The sequence below is a fragment of the Solea solea genome, chromosome 2, assembly GCF_958295425.1.
Source record: "Solea solea chromosome 2, fSolSol10.1, whole genome shotgun sequence".
Taxonomy (NCBI): Eukaryota; Metazoa; Chordata; class Actinopteri; order Pleuronectiformes; family Soleidae; genus Solea; species Solea solea.
This window is the reverse complement of record NC_081135.1, coordinates 24,507,783-24,525,919: the sequence shown is the minus strand read 5'-3', so window position 1 is coordinate 24,525,919 and position 18,137 is coordinate 24,507,783. Positions and strand designations below refer to the sequence as shown.

At 38.6% G+C, this 18,137-nt stretch overlaps 5 protein-coding genes across 10 annotated transcripts in view; 2 read left to right on the top strand and 3 right to left on the bottom strand.

The window, feature by feature from the left end:
- Positions 1-589: 589 nt before the first annotated feature.
- On the bottom strand, positions 590-2,996 carry LOC131443582 (PWWP domain-containing DNA repair factor 3A-like). The gene is made up of 6 exons (XM_058613321.1): positions 2,746-2,996; positions 2,010-2,149; positions 1,359-1,454; positions 1,092-1,277; positions 879-967; positions 590-781 (listed from the first exon to the last, which is right to left on the bottom strand). The coding sequence occupies exons 2-6, from the start codon at positions 2,064-2,066 to the stop codon at positions 655-657; spliced, it is 555 nt and encodes a 184-aa protein (XP_058469304.1). The 5' UTR covers positions 2,067-2,149; positions 2,746-2,996; the 3' UTR covers positions 590-654.
- A 7-nt stretch (positions 2,997-3,003) lies between these two features.
- trappc2 (trafficking protein particle complex subunit 2) lies at positions 3,004-4,958 on the top strand. Of its 2 annotated transcripts, none has more exons than XM_058613343.1 (5): positions 3,004-3,038; positions 3,381-3,434; positions 3,641-3,789; positions 4,445-4,526; positions 4,621-4,958. In XM_058613343.1, exons 2-5 carry the CDS (start codon positions 3,399-3,401, stop codon positions 4,717-4,719), a joined length of 366 nt encoding a protein of 121 aa, XP_058469326.1. In that variant the 5' UTR covers positions 3,004-3,038; positions 3,381-3,398; the 3' UTR covers positions 4,720-4,958. The 2 variants fall into 2 exon arrangements, with proteins under 2 accessions (XP_058469326.1, XP_058469317.1); XM_058613334.1 differs by having other exon boundaries at positions 3,010-3,038; positions 3,331-3,434.
- A 111-nt stretch (positions 4,959-5,069) lies between these two features.
- On the bottom strand, positions 5,070-7,595 carry rab9a (RAB9A, member RAS oncogene family). Its single transcript, XM_058613293.1, has 3 exons — positions 7,233-7,595; positions 6,785-6,900; positions 5,070-6,679 (listed from the first exon to the last, which is right to left on the bottom strand). The coding sequence occupies exon 3, from the start codon at positions 6,639-6,641 to the stop codon at positions 6,033-6,035; it is 609 nt and encodes a 202-aa protein (XP_058469276.1). The 5' UTR covers positions 6,642-6,679; positions 6,785-6,900; positions 7,233-7,595; the 3' UTR covers positions 5,070-6,032.
- An 868-nt stretch (positions 7,596-8,463) lies between these two features.
- On the bottom strand, positions 8,464-17,023 carry egfl6 (EGF-like-domain, multiple 6). Of its 3 annotated transcripts, XM_058613236.1 has the most exons (13): positions 16,628-17,023; positions 15,275-15,381; positions 14,840-14,932; positions 14,516-14,635; positions 14,296-14,415; positions 13,203-13,337; positions 12,996-13,118; positions 12,455-12,517; positions 11,449-11,727; positions 9,943-10,017; positions 9,754-9,849; positions 9,379-9,641; positions 8,464-9,131 (listed from the first exon to the last, which is right to left on the bottom strand). In XM_058613236.1, the coding sequence occupies exons 1-13, from the start codon at positions 16,714-16,716 to the stop codon at positions 9,024-9,026; spliced, it is 1,671 nt and encodes a 556-aa protein (XP_058469219.1). In that variant the 5' UTR covers positions 16,717-17,023; the 3' UTR covers positions 8,464-9,023. The 3 variants fall into 3 exon arrangements, with proteins under 3 accessions (XP_058469219.1, XP_058469227.1, XP_058469235.1); XM_058613244.1 differs by lacking the exon at positions 12,455-12,517; XM_058613252.1 differs by lacking the exons at positions 12,455-12,517; positions 12,996-13,118.
- LOC131443516 (rho GTPase-activating protein 6-like) overlaps positions 15,306-18,137 on the top strand; it is an 80,909-nt gene continuing 78,077 nt past the window's right edge. For 2 of the 3 annotated variants that reach the window (XM_058613197.1, XM_058613204.1), the window contains exon 1: positions 15,306-15,408. The gene's annotated coding sequence lies outside the window, so the exon portion shown is untranslated. The remainder of the gene's footprint in view (positions 15,409-18,137) is intronic. The other variant, XM_058613213.1, reaches the window with a different exon arrangement.

Genomic DNA, 18,137 nt, shown 5'->3' with positions numbered 1-18,137 from the left:
ATTATCACGTTTATACAATATAATATCACGTTTATGTGATATAATTATCACGTTTATACAATATAATTATCACGTTTATACAATATAATATCACGTTTATACAATATAATATCACAAATTCCACTTTGAACACACACTTTGAATAATTTCATTTGTTTTTGCAAACTTCCAACATCATGGCAACCTGTATGTTACAAAAAGGTGTGTTTAATATAGGCCTACATTTATTGAATGTCTTATTAGTCTGTAGTTTGACATGTTGTTCAACTGGACAGAACAACAATTAGAACTAATAAAAGTCTACTTGATCAGGTTTTTAACCTGAAAGAAACCCTCCTAAAATTCTGTGCTGGTGTGGTCCAGGTGGTGGTGGTAGACAGAAGTTAAGTAGACAAGATCTGCTGAGTATGTCATTAAGGAGATGTTACCTATTTCCAGGAAGATATGTTAAACATTGGTATCTGAATCAAACCCAGCCAGTTGGACATCAGTAGGTCTTTTGATGAAAGTAAAACAAATGCACTGAAACCCTTGATTCTGCACAGAAAGTTGTATAACTTTCAAATCCATGTAATGAATACAAGTGATGAATGATATATTTTCTTTATTTTATACACAACAGACTATCCAGCAGACACATTCACTACCCAGGGATTACAGGCGCCTGAGGAATTCCTCACACTCCAAGGCTTTCTTGTAATTGCTCAGGAAGCTATCCAGGTTCTGCCTCGCTTTTGAGGAAATGTGGCTCTGAAGCTGTTCCCCAAGCTGGGTTATCTCACTGACAAGACAAAATGATATAGCAAAATAATTAAGTCGTTAAAGACACTCAAATACATAATAAGATATAAACTGAAAACCTAAACTATCCGGCTTACCTTGAGTCAAACTCTGTGCCACGCATGTACATCTCCTTGGCTTTGTCCAGGGAGATGGAGTGAACAGCTCCGAGGGCGTATACTGTTGCCTGTGGCATGAAGATTAAGATTTAAGATGGTGTTAGACAGTGACCATGTGTTAAAAGGAGACAGACATATGCAGTCATATAAAACATGTAGTCTACAAATCAGTGTCAGTGTCTGAGATCTCACCTCTGGCAAAAGTACATCCATTACGAATGCCACTGGATCTGCAGACTTCTTGTCTGTCTCAGTACGTTCGAGTACTTCAGACAAGAAGTGCATGACTTTGTCCACTTGTTCATCATCTTCAAAAAGAAGGATGACCCTGTCCTGTTTCTTGGCCCAAGGAGACACCGTGTTGCCTGTGATGATGTTCTATAAAAATTGTTTAGGATTTTAGTTTGGGTATTCATATACAAATGCACAAACACCACACTAAATGCCATTGTCACTCACTTTAAGGTGTTGCAGCATGCCCTGATCCTCTGTGATTACACTGGTTAACAGACAACATGCCTCGCGTCGCTTCTGTTGGGCTTGTTGGGCCCTTTCCTAAAATTAAATTACACATAATATGCAACACTGAATACATGTGATTAAGAACTTTGAATAAGACATTTTCTTTCCCTGATTATTTGCACTTCCTCTGATAAGAGGTGTCATCCTGGCTGGCAACTTGTTTGGCCACAGTAACATCACTGCCCTAAATGGATATACAGATAAGCCTGTCTGAGAGGCAAATTGTTACATTACTTCTGAGAACAATCATTATTATCAGGGGCATCTATAAAAATGCAGGAATCTTGAAACTTTTTCTCAATATCTAAATTCTCAACAAGAGTGAAAATAAAATACACATTGACTTAAGATTCTACACACATGAAGTACAGTACACATAGATGAAATGGCTCCAGCATTAGTTTACTTTACTTTACTTATTTTGAGTTTCTGATACTCAAATGGATGAGTTGAATAGTTTGATGGTCACAGTTATCCATGGTCAGGACAAACAGAAATAACATCACATTTAATAATACATAAGGCTCATGGGGAAATTAAAGCCTTTCAGCGTTGAAATGAAAAAATATTTGATCATTTAGGACTTACCACCGTACTCCACCATTGACCTTTGGTGTCCCTGCAGATGAGCCACAAGCTTTGCATAGCTCCCCTTTTTTGTGCAGATCAGTGTCCGAGTCGCATCTTCTCAGCTCAGGGTCTGCTCCTTTACTGAACGTAGTGTTGCTCTATAAGAAAAAATGTAAATTAAAATTGTATTTTGTATTTTTAACATGGAAACATTTTTAATCCAGAATCAAGTAGTAAAGAACTGGACTGCATTTGCCTTTAAGACTTTCCCTGTCCTAAAATATATGCAGGCTAACTGAAATAAATCAAATCAAATGACACTGTTGACTGTGATTCAACAGAACTTCTAATTTCTAAACATGAAAAATATTATTCATCATTAAATCTTTTATCTTAACAATTGTTCAACTGAGGTCACACGTTTTCAAATTAGCAAAGCTGTGTGCAACTTGTCAGAGTCATTTAAAGATTAAAAAACAGATAAATACTAATATATAGAGATCATATAGTTTATCTTATACGTTTCTTGGTTGAAAATGAGACAATGTTATATTGTCAATGTTATAACCTGTACATATAAATAAAGGAAAAAAAAGGGAGAAAATCGCTGCGTCTTGCTTGCTGTTACAATCGCTATCGTTACAGCATGCAGACATTACTGGTTAATAAACCGCACTTAATTGATTTAATGGATACAAATAATGACTATTCATCCAGTGTTCAATATCTAAATGTGTTCTTTATCTATTCTTACCTTTTCCTCCGTTATTTTCCCGTGTTTTAACCGTGTTACTTTTTCGGGTTCTCTCTTCATACTCGGTCAACGTAAACTTCATCACGTTTCAGACGCAGTCTCTTGAGAGCCAATCAGAGTGTCGGGTAGTGTGAGGGGGTGTTTCGTTGAGTGTGAGGAGGCGTTTCGTTGAGTAAAGGGGCGTTTCGTTGAGTGAAGGGGCGTTTCGTTGAGTAAAGGGGCGTTTCGTTGAGTGGTCTGCGGGTCTGCAGCTAGACCCTTCTCTGTTGCCTTCCGGGAAAGGAAATTGACGGGTAAACAAATGTCGATTGATCAAATTATATCGTTGTATTTTGTCGTAACCATTGTATTGTTTTAATTTTAGCAATTATTGACAATAGGCATATTTTCTTCATTATAGTTTTACATGAATGAACAGCGCTAAATGTCTGTCTGCTACATGTCGCGTTAGCTTGCTAGCTGAAGGGTTTACACCATGGTTTACAGTCATGGGTGATAATAACAGTGAGGTTTGGTAAGATGTATTTCTTTAACCGCTTTCTTTTTCTTTGATTGACTTTATTACCGCTTGGTGTCACTAAAAAGAGGGGGAAACGATGTCTGGAAGTTTTTATTTTGTCATGGTTGGTCATCAGGACAACCCCGTGTTTGAGATGGAGTTCCTGCCATCTGGGAAGGTTGAATCAAAGGTAAAGTTTCATTATTACCAGCAATAATTCAGTCATTTATTGTTCACTTTTCTTCATTGGTCGTAGTAACGATTATTTAAGCTGTCTGTACTGTCAGTGGCACAATGAGTTGAGTTATTTACAGGAAATAATAATATTAATAATACTCATTTTTAATATTATTTCGTTTTCTAATTATTGGATACCATTTGATTCACTTACCACAGGACGATCATCGCCACCTGAACCAGTTCATTGCACACGCAGCCCTAGATTTGGTGGATGAAAACATGTGGCTGTCAAACAACATGTACTTGAAAACTGTGGACAAGTTCAACGAGTGGTTCGTCTCTGCCTTTGTCAGTGCAGGACATATCCTTTTATTATTCACATTGTATTGCCTGATTTTTGTATCATTTCTCATTCTCACACAATATTCATCTGCATCTTTGCATGCAAGTATACAGTATACACTTTAATAGGTCCACCCAGTGTGGTCTGCTGCTGTAGTCCATCTGGTCTCACCCCACACAGCACATTTAACAAAGAAGCAGCACAATTACCTAACAACAAAATATATAAAGTGATTCAGTCATAAAACTGTTTCAAGTTACTGTTACCTTTCTAACCATTCTGGTTATTTTCATCTGACCTCTGGCGTCAAGCACTGTTGCACAGAGAATTGCTGCTCACTGGATGTTTTTTTTTCGGACCATTCTCTGTAACCCTTAGAGATGGCTGTATGTGATAATCCCAGTCAGAAATTTCTGAAATACTCATAATTAGATGTTTGCTTTTACAAGTAGTTAAAACCGTGTACCTAATAAAGTGGATGGTGAGTGTATGAGCATGACAGTGGTTATTGCAGCCCTAATGTTATAATGCCATGCTGTAATTTACTGGTGGGCACTTATGCACTTAATGGAAAAAATTAATTGATAATAAGAATAATATATAATTGTTGCTCCTTTAATCATGTCAAAGTTATCTATTGTCTGGGTTTATTCTCTTTAATGATTTGCTCTACATATAAGATTCATCATGCTGCATGATGCAAGACAAGAAGATGGAATCAAAAACTTTTTTAATGATGTCTATGATTTATACATTAAGGTAAGTTGACTTTCCTTAAATGAAACTTACTTGAATACTTTGTCTGGTTTATTTTTTGTTCAGTTTTATATAAATGAACTATTCTGTCTTTCAGTTTGCAATGAATCCATTCTACGAAATCAATGCACCAATCCGCTCGACAGCTTTTGAGAGAAAAGTCCAGTTTCTTGGAAAGAAACATCTCCTGAGTTAATCATGTCTCATGCACAGGAATGTAAATACATCATGTCTGTGTTGTATAGCTGTCACACTTGTTTCATGTTTATTTTCATGTTTCATAGATAGAACACAAATGTGGATTTTCTATAATGCCTTTACCTTTGAAGCTAATATTTAGATCTTTATTTCTAAATGGTGTGAGCAGTTTATATGGCTACTGTAAAAAGTGAACGCTGGACAGTATTGAATAAAACATATAAACAGTAAAAGTTATATACCTTGACTTGTTACTGTTTTCTACTGCTTAAAGAAATTATTTAGTTTATTTTGTTACAATAATTAACTGGTTTGGAATCTTCAGGTGATAAAAAAACATGCTACACATGACAATTCACAAGGGTGTTTATTTATTGTTTGGTATACCAGAAGTACATCTTAAAGGACAAATGAAATCCAAACGAAAATCAGTTTATCATTGGTTCATGATTTAAAAGAAAAAATAATTATCTTGAAATTCAGTTATTTAATTAAAAAGAATTGCCCAAATATTAAAAATGCACTCGTGAAATTAATTTTGTTTCATTTAGCGTCACTGGAGGAAAGAATTGAGTCAATAGTTTCTAAGGTAAAACAGTTTTTAAAATAAGTGTTTGCAGAAGCATAAATACACCAAATGTCATGCATGTAATCTTTGCTTAAATATTTATCTTCTGTCAGGGGGTTTGTCCCTTGGTGCTTCCAGGATACAGCCATAATCTATTCACTATCCAGAATGTGCACAAACAGGATCGAAAGGTGCAATAATCACAACAAGCCTTAATTTGTTAGTTACAAAAAGTAGTGCCTTAGAAACCCTATACTCTTGAGAAATAATGTTATTTTCTAAATATAAGTATACAGGTCATGGCTATCTGTATCCTCACAGTCTGGAGGTACACTTTTAGTGATTAATGACAAAATGGAACATAAAATCATTTGAGAGGGAAGTGAAACTATTACTACATTGCCTTTGTGCTGTAATGACATTTTAGGTCCCCACATGTTGTCTTAGGCCAACACAAAATATTACCTTTTCTGCAAAACTTTTAAAACTTGACATTTGAATGGTGATACAGCTGAGTGAATGATTCAGTGCTTTCATTTTTATTTGTCTCAGGCTGCAATGAAATTTAGTGTTTCAGCTTACTCTTTCAACCAAAGGCATATTAGCATTATCACATCTTTTACAAATCACAAAGCCAGTAGCTTAATTTGTTTAAATAAGATGCTATTACAGCATTGTTCACTTACAGCCTTGTTACAAAACAGGCATAAAAGCAAATTCCTGTTAGTGAAAAATCCTGGACGTTATGAACAGCAAGTGCCAGCAGAGCGAGGCTTTCTGTGGAGCTTGACTGTGTCTGTGGGGATGAGGTGGTCTGTTCTTTCATCCATAGCCAACACTCTACGTACTGCTTCCTCAAAGGCCACTGCTACATTGGTGGCATCCTTGGCACTGGTCTCATAATAGGGGTAGTCGCCATTTTCCTGGCACCATTGCTGCACCTCCTCTATAGACACCTGCCGCTCAGTCACATCCAGTTTGTTGCCCAGGATTACAAATGGGAACTTCTCTGGCTCCTTGACATCTGCATAGTAGATGAACTCCTTCTTCCAGTTCCCTAAATTGAGAAAACTCTGGTTGTCATCTACACTGAAAGTGAGCAGGCAGCAATCAGAGCCACGATAGAAAGGAGTTCTCAGGCTGCGGAAGCGCTCCTGGCCGGCTGTGTCCCAGATCTGCAGGGTGACCTGGTGGCCATCAACTTCCAAGTCCTTGTTGAGGAACTCAACACCAATGGTGTGGAAAAGATGTGCATCAAACTTGTTTGTGACATAACGATTCATGATGGAGCTTTTTCCTACACCACCATCACCCAGAAGAATGACTTTCAGCAGGGATGTCTTAGTTGTCATGATTATTCACTCCGGTTTCAAGACTGAAAATAATTTACCTGGTGGGAAAGATGCAATGTGTGAAAAATATGGTACCCCACAATAATATATCTTTTGAGAAACATTTTTATTTTTTTACCAAAACACATTAGTATCTGTCTCACCCCTGATTGATTTTTAGCCTCCTCCACTGGTCCAGATCATGTGCTGTATATCCAGGTTCTCGGTCACATGCTCATTTGTTTAATGTTGACGTGAACAGCCATGTAGGTTCAACCAGCTGGAACACAGTGATAAACAGGTTTCTAATTAACAGAACACAGGACAGCAGCGGAGAGGTACCAATGAAACAAGACACGATCTGCCACCATACGTTCACTGCACTGGATGTACGTACTTCAATATGGTATAAAACATACCACGTACACAATAACACTAATGACCTAAAACTACGAGCTATGAATACTATGCTGGTATATCTAAGTTAGCATAGCTCTGACTTAGCTGTGCCGAACATGAAGAATGAAAACAAGATGAACACAGTTGGACTTTAGTCAAAAAATACATTGGCTAACTCGGGATTACTTGCTGCTAAGATATCTAGTAACGTACCTTGTCGCTTGGGCCCAGTTCAGCAAGTGAGAGATAAAACGGGAGGCAATATTCAAGAATATGTTTGACAGCTAGCTGTCTTGGCGAGATCACATTAGTTTGCACTGTTTCCTGGTAAGCTACAGCTAGTTGCTAACAAGCTAACAACAGCTACACAGACAACCCCGGTATCATGTGATCTTTGTCAGGCAGAAACGGCCAACGAATGATGAGGAGGTAACGATGCAGGCCCTCACAACGTTAACATACAATGTAATTATTAATTCTAAACTCGTAAATAACATTTAATATGTGTGTTAAACGAAACACGGAATTTATTCGGTGTTTACTTGTTGTCTTTAAAGGTATTATTCAGCCTCAACTTCCCTCTATTATTCATGCGTCACCACCAGAGAGCGACAACTAGCTGTTGCTAGCCGACATCCCAGTCGTTTATGTATCCATTGACTGAAAAATGGTACACCAGGGTGTTCTAAAAATAATTGTATAGAAGTGTGTGAACTCTAAAGACATTTTCTTCAAACAACAACAAATAAGTACAGGACAGAATGATTGATAAGGCAGATTTAAGATCTTGGGCATCAAACAGCTCTGGTCTGAACCTATGTCCCTATTTCTATGCACAGTTTTATATTAGGTAGACAAACTCTGCTTTCCCAAATAATACTGTTTTCCTTTTCCTTTAGTAAAACAATATTGCTATAGAACTTAACATAAACAAAAAAAAACTTTGAAAGAAAGTCAGAAAAGAGCGTATGCAGTGACACTTACTTTGCAGCTTGTTGTATGTATGGATAGACTTAAAGATACAGGTAAAGTTGCATGACACCACACAGTGACCGTGCAAAGTTGAAGAGCTCAGATCATTTACTCAAGTACCAGTAGCACAATGTAAACACAAACCTACTTGTACACAGCCAGTGCATCAGCAGTAAAAGTTCTCTTAGAGATCTTTCTTTCTTTCTTTCTTTCTTTCTTTCTTTCTTTCTTATTGTTTGGAAATGGGACACAAGGGACACTGTTTCATGATACTTCTGTTGTATTTCTTGGTGAATTTACCATTATTTTTATTAATTCAGTAACATGTACACTAAATTATTTTATTGCAAGTTATTGTGTAAATTAGTGTAAACATATCAAATTCCTATGATAAAATACCTTAAGTGTCATGATCAAGATTGCCCTTCCAGGTATACAATCTTATGGTATGTGATAAACACAACAAACAGGGTTAGAAAAAATGTTTTAATGTTGTTGTATAATATGACATAAAAGCAAAATTTACAGCACTTACACACTGATATTTTTTCATTATTCAAACTAACTAGCCTTCAAAATTGTTACTCACCAAAGAATGAATCTCAGCACTAGTTCACCTGAGAATTCACATTACATTTTATATGATCATTTTCAGTTAACTTCAGCAATGCACCATTGCATACAAAACCAAGGACTAAGTACAATGTTGTAAATTTAACCAACAAAGTTAGCGTTCCTACCTATTCCTGAGTTCTTTGTATCCTAAAAGAATGTTTAAAATCACAATGGAGATGAATCAGGATGTTCTGGTGCAGCAGCATAGAGACAAAAAAAAGCATGCACGCACTGGTTGCACATAATCTCCCATTTGAAACTATATGTTTCTGTCTGTGTTGATGTCCCAAGGCTTCACCATGAGAGACCACTGTAAAACTCCAGAATTAGGAGACCTTAATAATCACAGGAAACATTAATCTTTGATACATGTCATGTAGAGGAGATTTTCAAGTTGTTGATCCAAGGTGGAGATTCCTAAAAGATTGGGCTCACATCGTCTTGACAGGGCCCTGAGGTCAGCACAACATTGTCCAGCCCTATCTCTCCACCAACACCTGTCCCACGCTGGGCTTCAAAGATAATCTGAAAGACATTCAGTGGTACCATTGCATCTTTAGTTTGTAGAAAAATCCATCACATCCAGTAATAAAAAAGTGCAGTTGTCCTTTAAGTTGAGCTTTATGTGAATTACTGTATATTGACTTGTATTTTATATTGAAAACCCCACCATATACAACTGGGCCACACTTAAGACTTTGAATTATTTCAGTGAGAGTCCCCACATATTTTGTGTCTATAATATATTTTATGATTCGAGTAAATGACTCACAGATTGTGGTGCCTCCTCTTTCCAGGCCACTGTGACAAGTTCTGTCTGCCAGCCCTGGTCTCTGCTTCGGCTCTGCTCCCACGCTGGGTAAGCATTGTTATCCAGCAGCACACTCAGAGTGCCAACATTGTGTCCTACCACACGATAATCAAAGGTGAGGCAGAAGCTGCCCTGCTGGACCCGGTCATTGAGAAGCAACTTCAGCTTGGCCATGTCCTCCCTCTCCCCTAGAAGCCCACTCATAGCCATGTAATACTGTACACCTGAAATAAATGAATTCAGCCATTATACATATCTGTATGTAACTATACAAAAATATTAATCCTAAATGGGTTAAAAACTAATCTTAATGATGCATCTTTATCAATTTATTACCAGTGTCATGGTAGGCTACACTCCAGTCTATGTCATCAGACTTGTCCTGGACCCACTCACATGCTCCCTGGTCAAAGTTGCAATCCATGATAAATTCTACATGGTAAAAACAAAATGTAAATGAATTACACAAACAGCCATTATAAAACATTATAAAACAACATATTAAAATATAATATATTTGATTACCCTCCTGGACTGGTGTTATTTGGATTTCTTTGAGTTCTGTGGCTGGGCCGAATACTGACTCGAAGTCTTCTGATACTATGGAGGTAAAAGAAAATGAATCCATGTAAACACATGAATTTAAGCTAACATGATATTCAGTGGGTAAAACAACATTATCAGGTAACACACCAAATTCCTGAGAAAATATGTGATCTGAAAAAAAACAAAAAACATTCCAAATGTGTGCATGGAAGAAAGCCTCCTCAATGAAACAAAAGCTAGAACGGGGATTTTAACCAACAGGTGTAGACTTGCACAGCTGTCATTCATGTCTTGAGATGGAACTACAACTTTAGGATACAGCTCCCCCAAGCACTTAAAAGCTCTAACAGCAAACCACCCCCCTGGTAAGCAGCCTTAGAGAGTCAGGGTGAGTGACAGCTGGGGGTTATTTAACCTGCTCACCCAGAGTGGTCTGTGGTGTTAGAGAGGTCTCAAGTGCTGATGACAGACTTCCCTACCAGCAGTCAAGTCTGTTTGCACAACAGCTGTTTTGGGGAAAACATAATAAAAGGCTTGGGGGCTCTGTAACCTCCCTTTCTTCCTCACCCTCCTCCCAGGAGATGGGAAGAAGGCCCAGGATGACTTGTATCCTTGGGCTCTCACATACCGATAAGGTAACATTCCTCCCTGAAGGTGATGGTTGTCTTGGGACCTGTCTCCTCTTGCCAGTTCCTACACAGACTCTATCTATGTTTCCATGAAGATCAAGAGTAATGTTAACCACATATGTTTCAGTGATGTGCATCCCACTAAATAGACACACTGCACACTCTTTTTTTTTTATCTGAGGAAAGTGGAATAATCTGTTGCCAAAATGTGCACAGGTTGAATGATATGGATTAGGAGTCATTGTATCATCGTATTCAAATCTTAGCATGTTGGTCAGTAATAGGCATGGGCTGGTATCCAGTGTCAAGGCAAACTATTGTATTGTAAAAATCGAGGTTTTCTGTCATACTGTGTCTAAGGTATGATGTGTTTTTAATTACTTGTCAAAAACAGAGTGCAGGAATCGTGCAGGTTTTGTGCAACATTGAAAAACACGCCTCTGCCTCTTCCAGGTTGGTGCATTCAGTTAGTCAGCTGTGTTTTAGATTTAATCACAATACTGTGAAATACTGTGATATTTTTGCTTAACGTGATCCTACTGTAAGAATCTAGTCAGACAAATGAGTCCTTTATTTTTGTGCCACAAGTGTTTTGAAATGTGTAGTTCTTTATTGTCTGTAAACTTTATTGGTGTTTCTAGGTCTTGGAGGCGCCTGAGGTTTTAGATGTGACCTCCTGTTTTAAACTTATTTCAGCTGCCTACTGGAAAACAGATAATTGTGTTCAGATGCTGTGTACACAAGAACAAAACCTCTGTAGAAACACACTTGAGTTTGTTGGTCTGTGTATGATTAATGCATTGCAGACCACCCAGGATACTAGAAACAGAATAAGTGAACAGCAGCCATACTTAACTGAAAACATCTCCCCTTGGATTGAGCTGGTTATCTTCCTCTTGCTCTTCCTCTTGCTCTTCCTCCTGCTCTTCCTCTTGCTCTTCTTGCTTCTCAGGAAATCTGTTCTCTGGACGCTCCTCTTTGTGGGAGCCAATGTAGACCTCGCCATCATAGTCAAAGGGCTGCTGGCGTATCTTGGAGGGTGGCGTAGCGGCTGGTTCAGGGATGATATTTTTGATTTCCTCATTTTCTAGTTTACCTCCCAGAATTTCAGGCCTCACTTGGGAATCTGGGATGGCTGCAGGCAGGGAGAGGATTTAGGTTAGACAGGTGGAACTGTAATCATGAGTGGGAAATGCAGTATTTCCACTGGATTAAGATCCATTTGTTGGTTGTGGTCATGTGTTTTGCAGCTGCAGCTCGTGTCAATATCCTCCTTGCACTTACCTACCAGTTCATGGGTTAATTCAAATCTATTGCAGGGTACTATAAGCAATGAACATGCTAAAACAACAGAACAACAAAACATATGTTATTCCATGCAGATTCATGACTGACATACGTTATACATAACTTAAACAAAAAAAATGCACAAGCAGTTTATCACATTCAGCAAGTATTCAGACCCAGTACATGTTCACAGTTTGTTATGTTGGAGTCTTATGCTAAAGTTCTTTAAATTATTTGTTTTCTTCCATCAACAGAGTTCAGGATAGTTTTAGAAAATTAACAAAATGTGAAAAAAAAAAAAATAGCATAAAGCTTCAGCATAACAAAGTGTAAAAAAGAAGCGAAGGGGTCTTCATACTTTCTACAAGCACTCTAATGTCTCTATTAAAAGGATCATGCTGAGGATTCCAGTTCGTATATCAAGCCTGTGTGTGTGTGTGTGCCTTGGGCGTCCAACATTTCCAGCCATGAGCAAGCCAGAGTCAGTGGAGGTGTTTTTAAAAAGTGGGTAAGAAGAGTAGGCGAAGGGGGTTGCAGGGAGCGGAAGCAGAATCTCAGATTCCACACATTCTCACCATTGAGGAAATGATCTGCACTGCCTTTGTCTCCATCCCACGACCTTTGATAAAATGGCTTAACTACAAAACATAAAGGCATCTTCATTTATGTTGAAACCCTTGGCTTATACTTCGTATGTGATTTGGCTATACACAAAGTTTCACCTGTTACTTTCTGGACCTGGTTTAGGGAGTGCAGCACAACCTGTTTTTTCCCCCTTCTTATTTTTCCATTGGCTGACTACCATGCAGTGTCATATTTACACAGGTGTGTTTTTAATCTGTCTCCCTCCATTGCTAACATCTGAGTCTGAAAGCAGGAAGCCTTCCTTGGCAGGACTGTTACTTTCTGATGTTTGAAGAGTCCAAATGACATGTGGGGCTGTAAAAACATGAAAGAGCTCTTGAACAATCTGCCTAAATGCTCTCATCTGGGGAAGGCCTGAGACATGGGCATGTGTAATCTGTTATTTGACATGTTTTAGCACAGATTATGAGGCACTCCTAAACTTAATTATTTCTATTCTGTTAATTTTGTGAAACTGATCTCATATCTCACCAGAGCATTCAAAGCCATTGCCTCTGAAGCCAGACTTGCACCTGCACTTGTAGGATCCTTGAGTGTTCAGACAGACAGCATGGTGGCTGCACTTGTGGGTGCCGGCTGCACACTCATCGCTGTCTGTAATCGGAAGAAGCCTATTTGTACCTTTTTTGAGGAGTAGGATGGATCACAAACTTTTCCCCTGAAATGTGTATACCTTACCTACACAGTCATATTTGCCGTCTACATATTTCAAGTCGTAGCCGTCCTGGCACTTGCAGATGTAGCTGCCAAACGTGTTGACACATTGTCTGTTGTTTGGGCAGAGGTTCTTCTGAGTAACACATTCATCAATATCTAGAGGGAAACAAAATGGGGACAAATGAAACAGCCTGTAATTGTCATTTAGTTGTACATAACCACTGCAAAAGTATGTTACATTACTCACTGCAAATTTTATACAAAATCAATTTAGCAATTATAATATTCTCTGAAAATAAGCGCATGTATTCATTTAAAAAACAAACTTTAAAATGTACAGATATTTAATTCCCTATCTTTTACATTACGAAAGTTTTTGTGATGGCTAAGTTCCGCTGCTCATAGTTCTTGATACTTCCTGCTGACTATTGTCCTGGTTGGGATGTAGCCAATTGTGTGCTTCCTTTAATTCACACTAAATCATTGGCTAATTTTTCCATCTGCCAGGCCAGCAGGCATCCTTTAACAAACACTACTGATTTGTTTGATGCAGCTCTGAGGCATGCTTGAAGTAGTGTTTCCACTGTGTGTAGTTTTGATCTCTTATAGGTCTGCAGTTCTGCTGCTAGTCCGTTTTAGAAAATGTCTTCTTTTCATTTAGGGCTGTTTCAAATTTGTGACTAAAAAAAGAGATTTCTAGATATTAGAAACTATTTGGGTAGTCTAGACATGGGTCCTTTATTGCTCTGAAATCTTATCTGGGTATACAGTATGATAAAATGTCTTCTTGGAACATTTTGAGAGGAAAAATGGATGTCTGCTGCACTATTTTTGAGTGTAATGATGATCTTTAAACTATTTAATGACGTCTCCTGTGAGATTAGTATGTCAGACTGTCTCTGTCACAACCCCAAACTATTTTGTGGGAAGACATATCTATAATTGCATCCAAGCATGTAAAAGCCACATAAAAGAAACAGGTTTTTCTGCTATGCTAAAATCCAAGTCATTTTCTCACTACAGTACCTTAATTTAAATAAGGGTTTTTTCTTTATCTGATTTTTTTGTTTTTTCTTTGCTTACATTTTGTTTAGACCTATCTTTGGCTTCTTACCCACACAAGTCCTGTCATCTTGCCCCAGTTGTAGCCCTGCAGATGGGCACAGGCAGCGGATCTCCCCCTGAACTTCTTCACAACCATACTGACAGTGAGCAAGAGAGCACGTCCTGGAGTCTATACACAAAGAAAAAAAAAAATCCACATTTACAATAATGCAAACTCTGCAACTGTATTTTTTACATGTGTAGGAAGACTACGGGGATAAAATACTCACTGGCACAAGCTCCGTCCGGCATTACGGTGTATCCATTGAGGCAGTAGCACTTATAACTGCCATATGTATTCATGCAGCGATGCTCACAGGGACGAGGTTTCAGGCCGCACTCATTCAAATCTGCAAATTAGAGTCATATGCTTGTTTTTGCCCACATTGCCATATTTTCTCAAGGTCAAACATGTAGGTTTTGTCTCCACTTTCATGGAAAAAACAGCACATTCTTGTAGCAAGTAAAGTGAGTTATAGGCTTGAAATTAGATCGCGCTGTACCCAGTTTGACCCATGTTTTCCAGCCCCTCTACACTGACCCCAATGACTCACCTTGACTACATGTTTTTCCGGTGTATCCAGGGAAGCACTTGCATTTGTTGGGGCCAACGCACTCTCCATGCTTGCAGCCGTGATCACACTGAGCTGGTAAAACATTTAAGAAGAAAGTACCATCAGAAATATCAGTGGTTTTGAGAACGATGGATTCAATTCAAACCACACATTCTATTGTGCAGGAGAGGTTTTTCAATCTAGACTGTTAGACTTTCCTCTACATTTCCATGGTTAGGAAAATAGCTCTCATGAAGAGAAGAACAATTGTAAAGACATTACGGGACAATGCAGGAGTAGATCTCGATGATTATGTCCACAATTGAATTGTTAATTCACAAAGCACTGTATGCAAACTACTATGTTGACATAGTGGTTGATGCTAAGACAAGTATTTGTCATCAAATTTATTTCTCTTAATCGGTCAAACCTTACCCTCACACTGTCCTTTACTGTTTTTCTTCCAGCCATAGCAGCACTCCAGTCTCCTGCCATAGCGGCACACACCTGGTTGGTTTCCAGTAAGGACTTGTCCGTGTTGCCTTTGTAAAAGAAGAGAGGAGCAGATGGTAAGAGCTGTACTTTAATTGTGGTAGCAGTATTTATAACACAAAACTTGGACTGTATGCAATGTTAGACTAAGGGGAAATTAATGTTATTTCAAATATGGGTTTATTTTACTATCAAGCATCTAAAAGTAGCTTTTCAGGCATCCATTTCAAATTATGATGATTAGAATGATCCCGATGGTCGTGGTGTGAAAGAAACCCAGCCTAAATAAAGACTCCCCTCACATGCTCCCTTATAAAAGCAGGGCTCCCTGTGAAGCAATGGCCATCTGACAGGATGTTGGCTACAGATGGAGAAAAACACACCAATCAGATGTTTCCTGTGTTGCACATCAATACCGATTGCTCGGCTCTTTGCCTTAATTTTCATCTGACTTTAGTTGCTAGAATCAGATGAGAATCTGTAAAGCTATTCTCAGTTGTGGTCAGCGTCAGCGAGTCAGCATTACACTCAGAATAACCTACACTATGTTCATAGAGATTACATTGCATGTGCATATTTTTAACCTGTTAATTAGATTAAGATGCTAATGTGCTTTTTGCCTTTGGCATATTAGATAAGTAAATGCATGACAGAATCACACATCCAAATCAAATTTGACAGTTTTCAGCATCATCAATTCTTCCTCTGAGCTCAATGGCAATTTATCTTATCCCAGATGTTAAGGTATTGCAGGGGCAGCATCCTAAAATCAGCCTTGGCTCCAGTAGGACTGCAGGAATCTGAGACCTGGTAGAAATCCACCAGAATAGCTCACAGAAAAGGGACTCCTAAGTGTGACAGGTGCTCTTCAGTTATTAACAGTTGCTGTGCCACATTTAGCTGACACACTGTCATAGCTGCCATAGTTTCCTGTTGGCAGCAGTAGCAATGTGTACATGCCATCAAAACAACAGCCTTTCTCTGTAATGATTTAAAGCGCACAGTTCAGAGTAAATCTCCACTTTTAACACGTGGAAGAACTCATTGTTAAAGAGGTAGTCATTCCTTTCTTTGGTCACAGGAAGCCGGCCTACGTTGCACAATAGCCAATTTCATAGGTAACATCGTTGGTTTGTTATTGGTATCAGTACATATCAGTCATCATACACAGGGATCCGTGTAACATTATGCTGCAACATCTTATCAGAGCAAATATCAAGACATAAAAGACACTTGCTGCAGGCCCCTGAGTTAGAAACACACCATGCAACTTCAAACTGTCTTGCTGGTACTTACCTATAGGCTTCTGCTCCAGAAGAGATGCAGGAGACCAGGAAAAGAGCACTGACCAAGGCAAATGGCTGCATGTCTGTGACTGTGGGCATCCAGAGCGCTTTGTTTCCCACGAGGCTGACTGTGGTTGGCGTATGAGTTCCAACTATTCCTCCTGGGGGCTTACGCTCATTAAAATGCTTAGACAAGAACAGGTCTCAGTTGAGCCTTTGACAAAGCACACCAGATTTCATGTATTTCGAGAGCCCAAAGTCTCCTCCTGGGGGAAAAAATCCCTCTCTCACTTTCTTCAATGGAGCAGCTAAACTCTGTGTCCCATAATTTTCCTCTTCTGTCTATGTAAAATTCCAGAGGTGGGTTGACACTCTGTGAAATGACACTGCACTGTGAGGGATAGGTTGTGACTTTTGGAGGTAGGAGTGTGTTTGTAAGGGGGTGGGGATTTTGTTTAGGGGTGCTGCTCTCCTCACTGAAACCCTATACTGGACCACATGAAACTCTTCTCGTGAATCGCCATTAGGAAAAAACAATGTTCAATGCAGGGTTACATAATTCTTTTGATTTAGTTTCTTTCCTGAAATGGCTCAAGCTTTCCATCATAAATGAGTTGTTCGACAGGCTGCCCATGCTGCATATATTTTTGGATAATTAGCTGTATTGGCTAATTGTGGAACTGAGGCATGCGCAGGCCTGTCATTAACAGCTGAGGTGCTCTTTGATGTCTTACTCACAGGTAGCACATAAACCTCTGCTCACTCACATGTGCTAATTCCAAGTTCAGCCATAAAATATTTTAATGAGACGTCACACTTTCAAAGGCAGCTCCGACATCTGGTTCAGTTCCTCCATACCCTCAGAAATGAACAGGTGATGTTTTCTGTGCTGTGGGAACTTCTGGGTTTAGTTTACATGTTTGGTTTTAATACAGAATTAATGTGTGCAGAGAATACACAATCTGCCTCATATACACTTTAAATGTGCAGAGCCATTCTACCAAAAGAGTGACAAGGATATAATTTGTTAAACACTGTAGTTTACCCCCACAATCTGGAAGCAGAAATGTTACTGCTTTTAAATATTGGTTATATCACATTTTGGTTTTACAGCAAGAGAACAAAACTGAGTCAGTCTCATTGAGCCCGGTTATTGCAACAGTCATATTTGACTTTTTTCTAGCTTTGCTCATGTGAGGACTTCAGAAGAAATAGCCAATACAGAATACAATAAGATATGAAAAACTTAAAACTCTAAAACTTTATTTTGTTTGATAATTGGGTATAGAAAAGCAAGGTTATGTTCTGGTGAATTACGCAAGCGCTAAATTCATGGCAGGGAGAGGATTCATTCTGATTCATAAGGTTCTTTTAGAAAATACTGTACCTTTATATGGAGAGTGATTAATTAATAATCTAGGAAAGGATATAAAAGCTTTATTCTGGGGGGAAAAAAAACAAAGCAGTCTTTTTAGGAGTTGATATGAGACTTCATTTTATCAAAGATGTTTTACCTCTCA

Coding starts and splice junctions, on each gene's coding strand:
- LOC131443582 (XM_058613321.1), bottom strand. CDS start 2,066: ATGCAAAGCTTGTGGCTCATCTGCAGGGACACCAAAGGTCAATGGTGG. Junction 1,455..2,009: donor GTCAATGGTGGAGTACGGTG/GTAAGTCCTAAA, acceptor ATTTAATTTTAG/GAAAGGGCCCAACAAGCCCA. Junction 1,278..1,358: donor GCATGCTGCAACACCTTAAA/GTGAGTGACAAT, acceptor CAATTTTTATAG/AACATCATCACAGGCAACAC.
- trappc2 (XM_058613334.1), top strand. CDS start 3,342: ATGTCTGGAAGTTTTTATTTTGTCATGGTTGGTCATCAGGACAACCCC. Junction 3,435..3,640: donor CTGGGAAGGTTGAATCAAAG/GTAAAGTTTCAT, acceptor CACTTACCACAG/GACGATCATCGCCACCTGAA. Junction 3,790..4,444: donor TTTGTCAGTGCAGGACATAT/CCTTTTATTATT, acceptor TGCTCTACATAT/AAGATTCATCATGCTGCATG.
- rab9a (XM_058613293.1), bottom strand. CDS start 6,641: ATGACAACTAAGACATCCCTGCTGAAAGTCATTCTTCTGGGTGATGGT.
- egfl6 (XM_058613236.1), bottom strand. CDS start 16,716: ATGCCCACAGTCACAGACATGCAGCCATTTGCCTTGGTCAGTGCTCTT. Junction 15,382..16,627: donor TCTGGAGCAGAAGCCTATAG/GTAAGTACCAGC, acceptor TCTTTTACAAAG/GCAACACGGACAAGTCCTTA. Junction 9,642..9,753: donor TGTAGCCTACCATGACACTG/GTAATAAATTGA, acceptor CATTTATTTCAG/GTGTACAGTATTACATGGCT.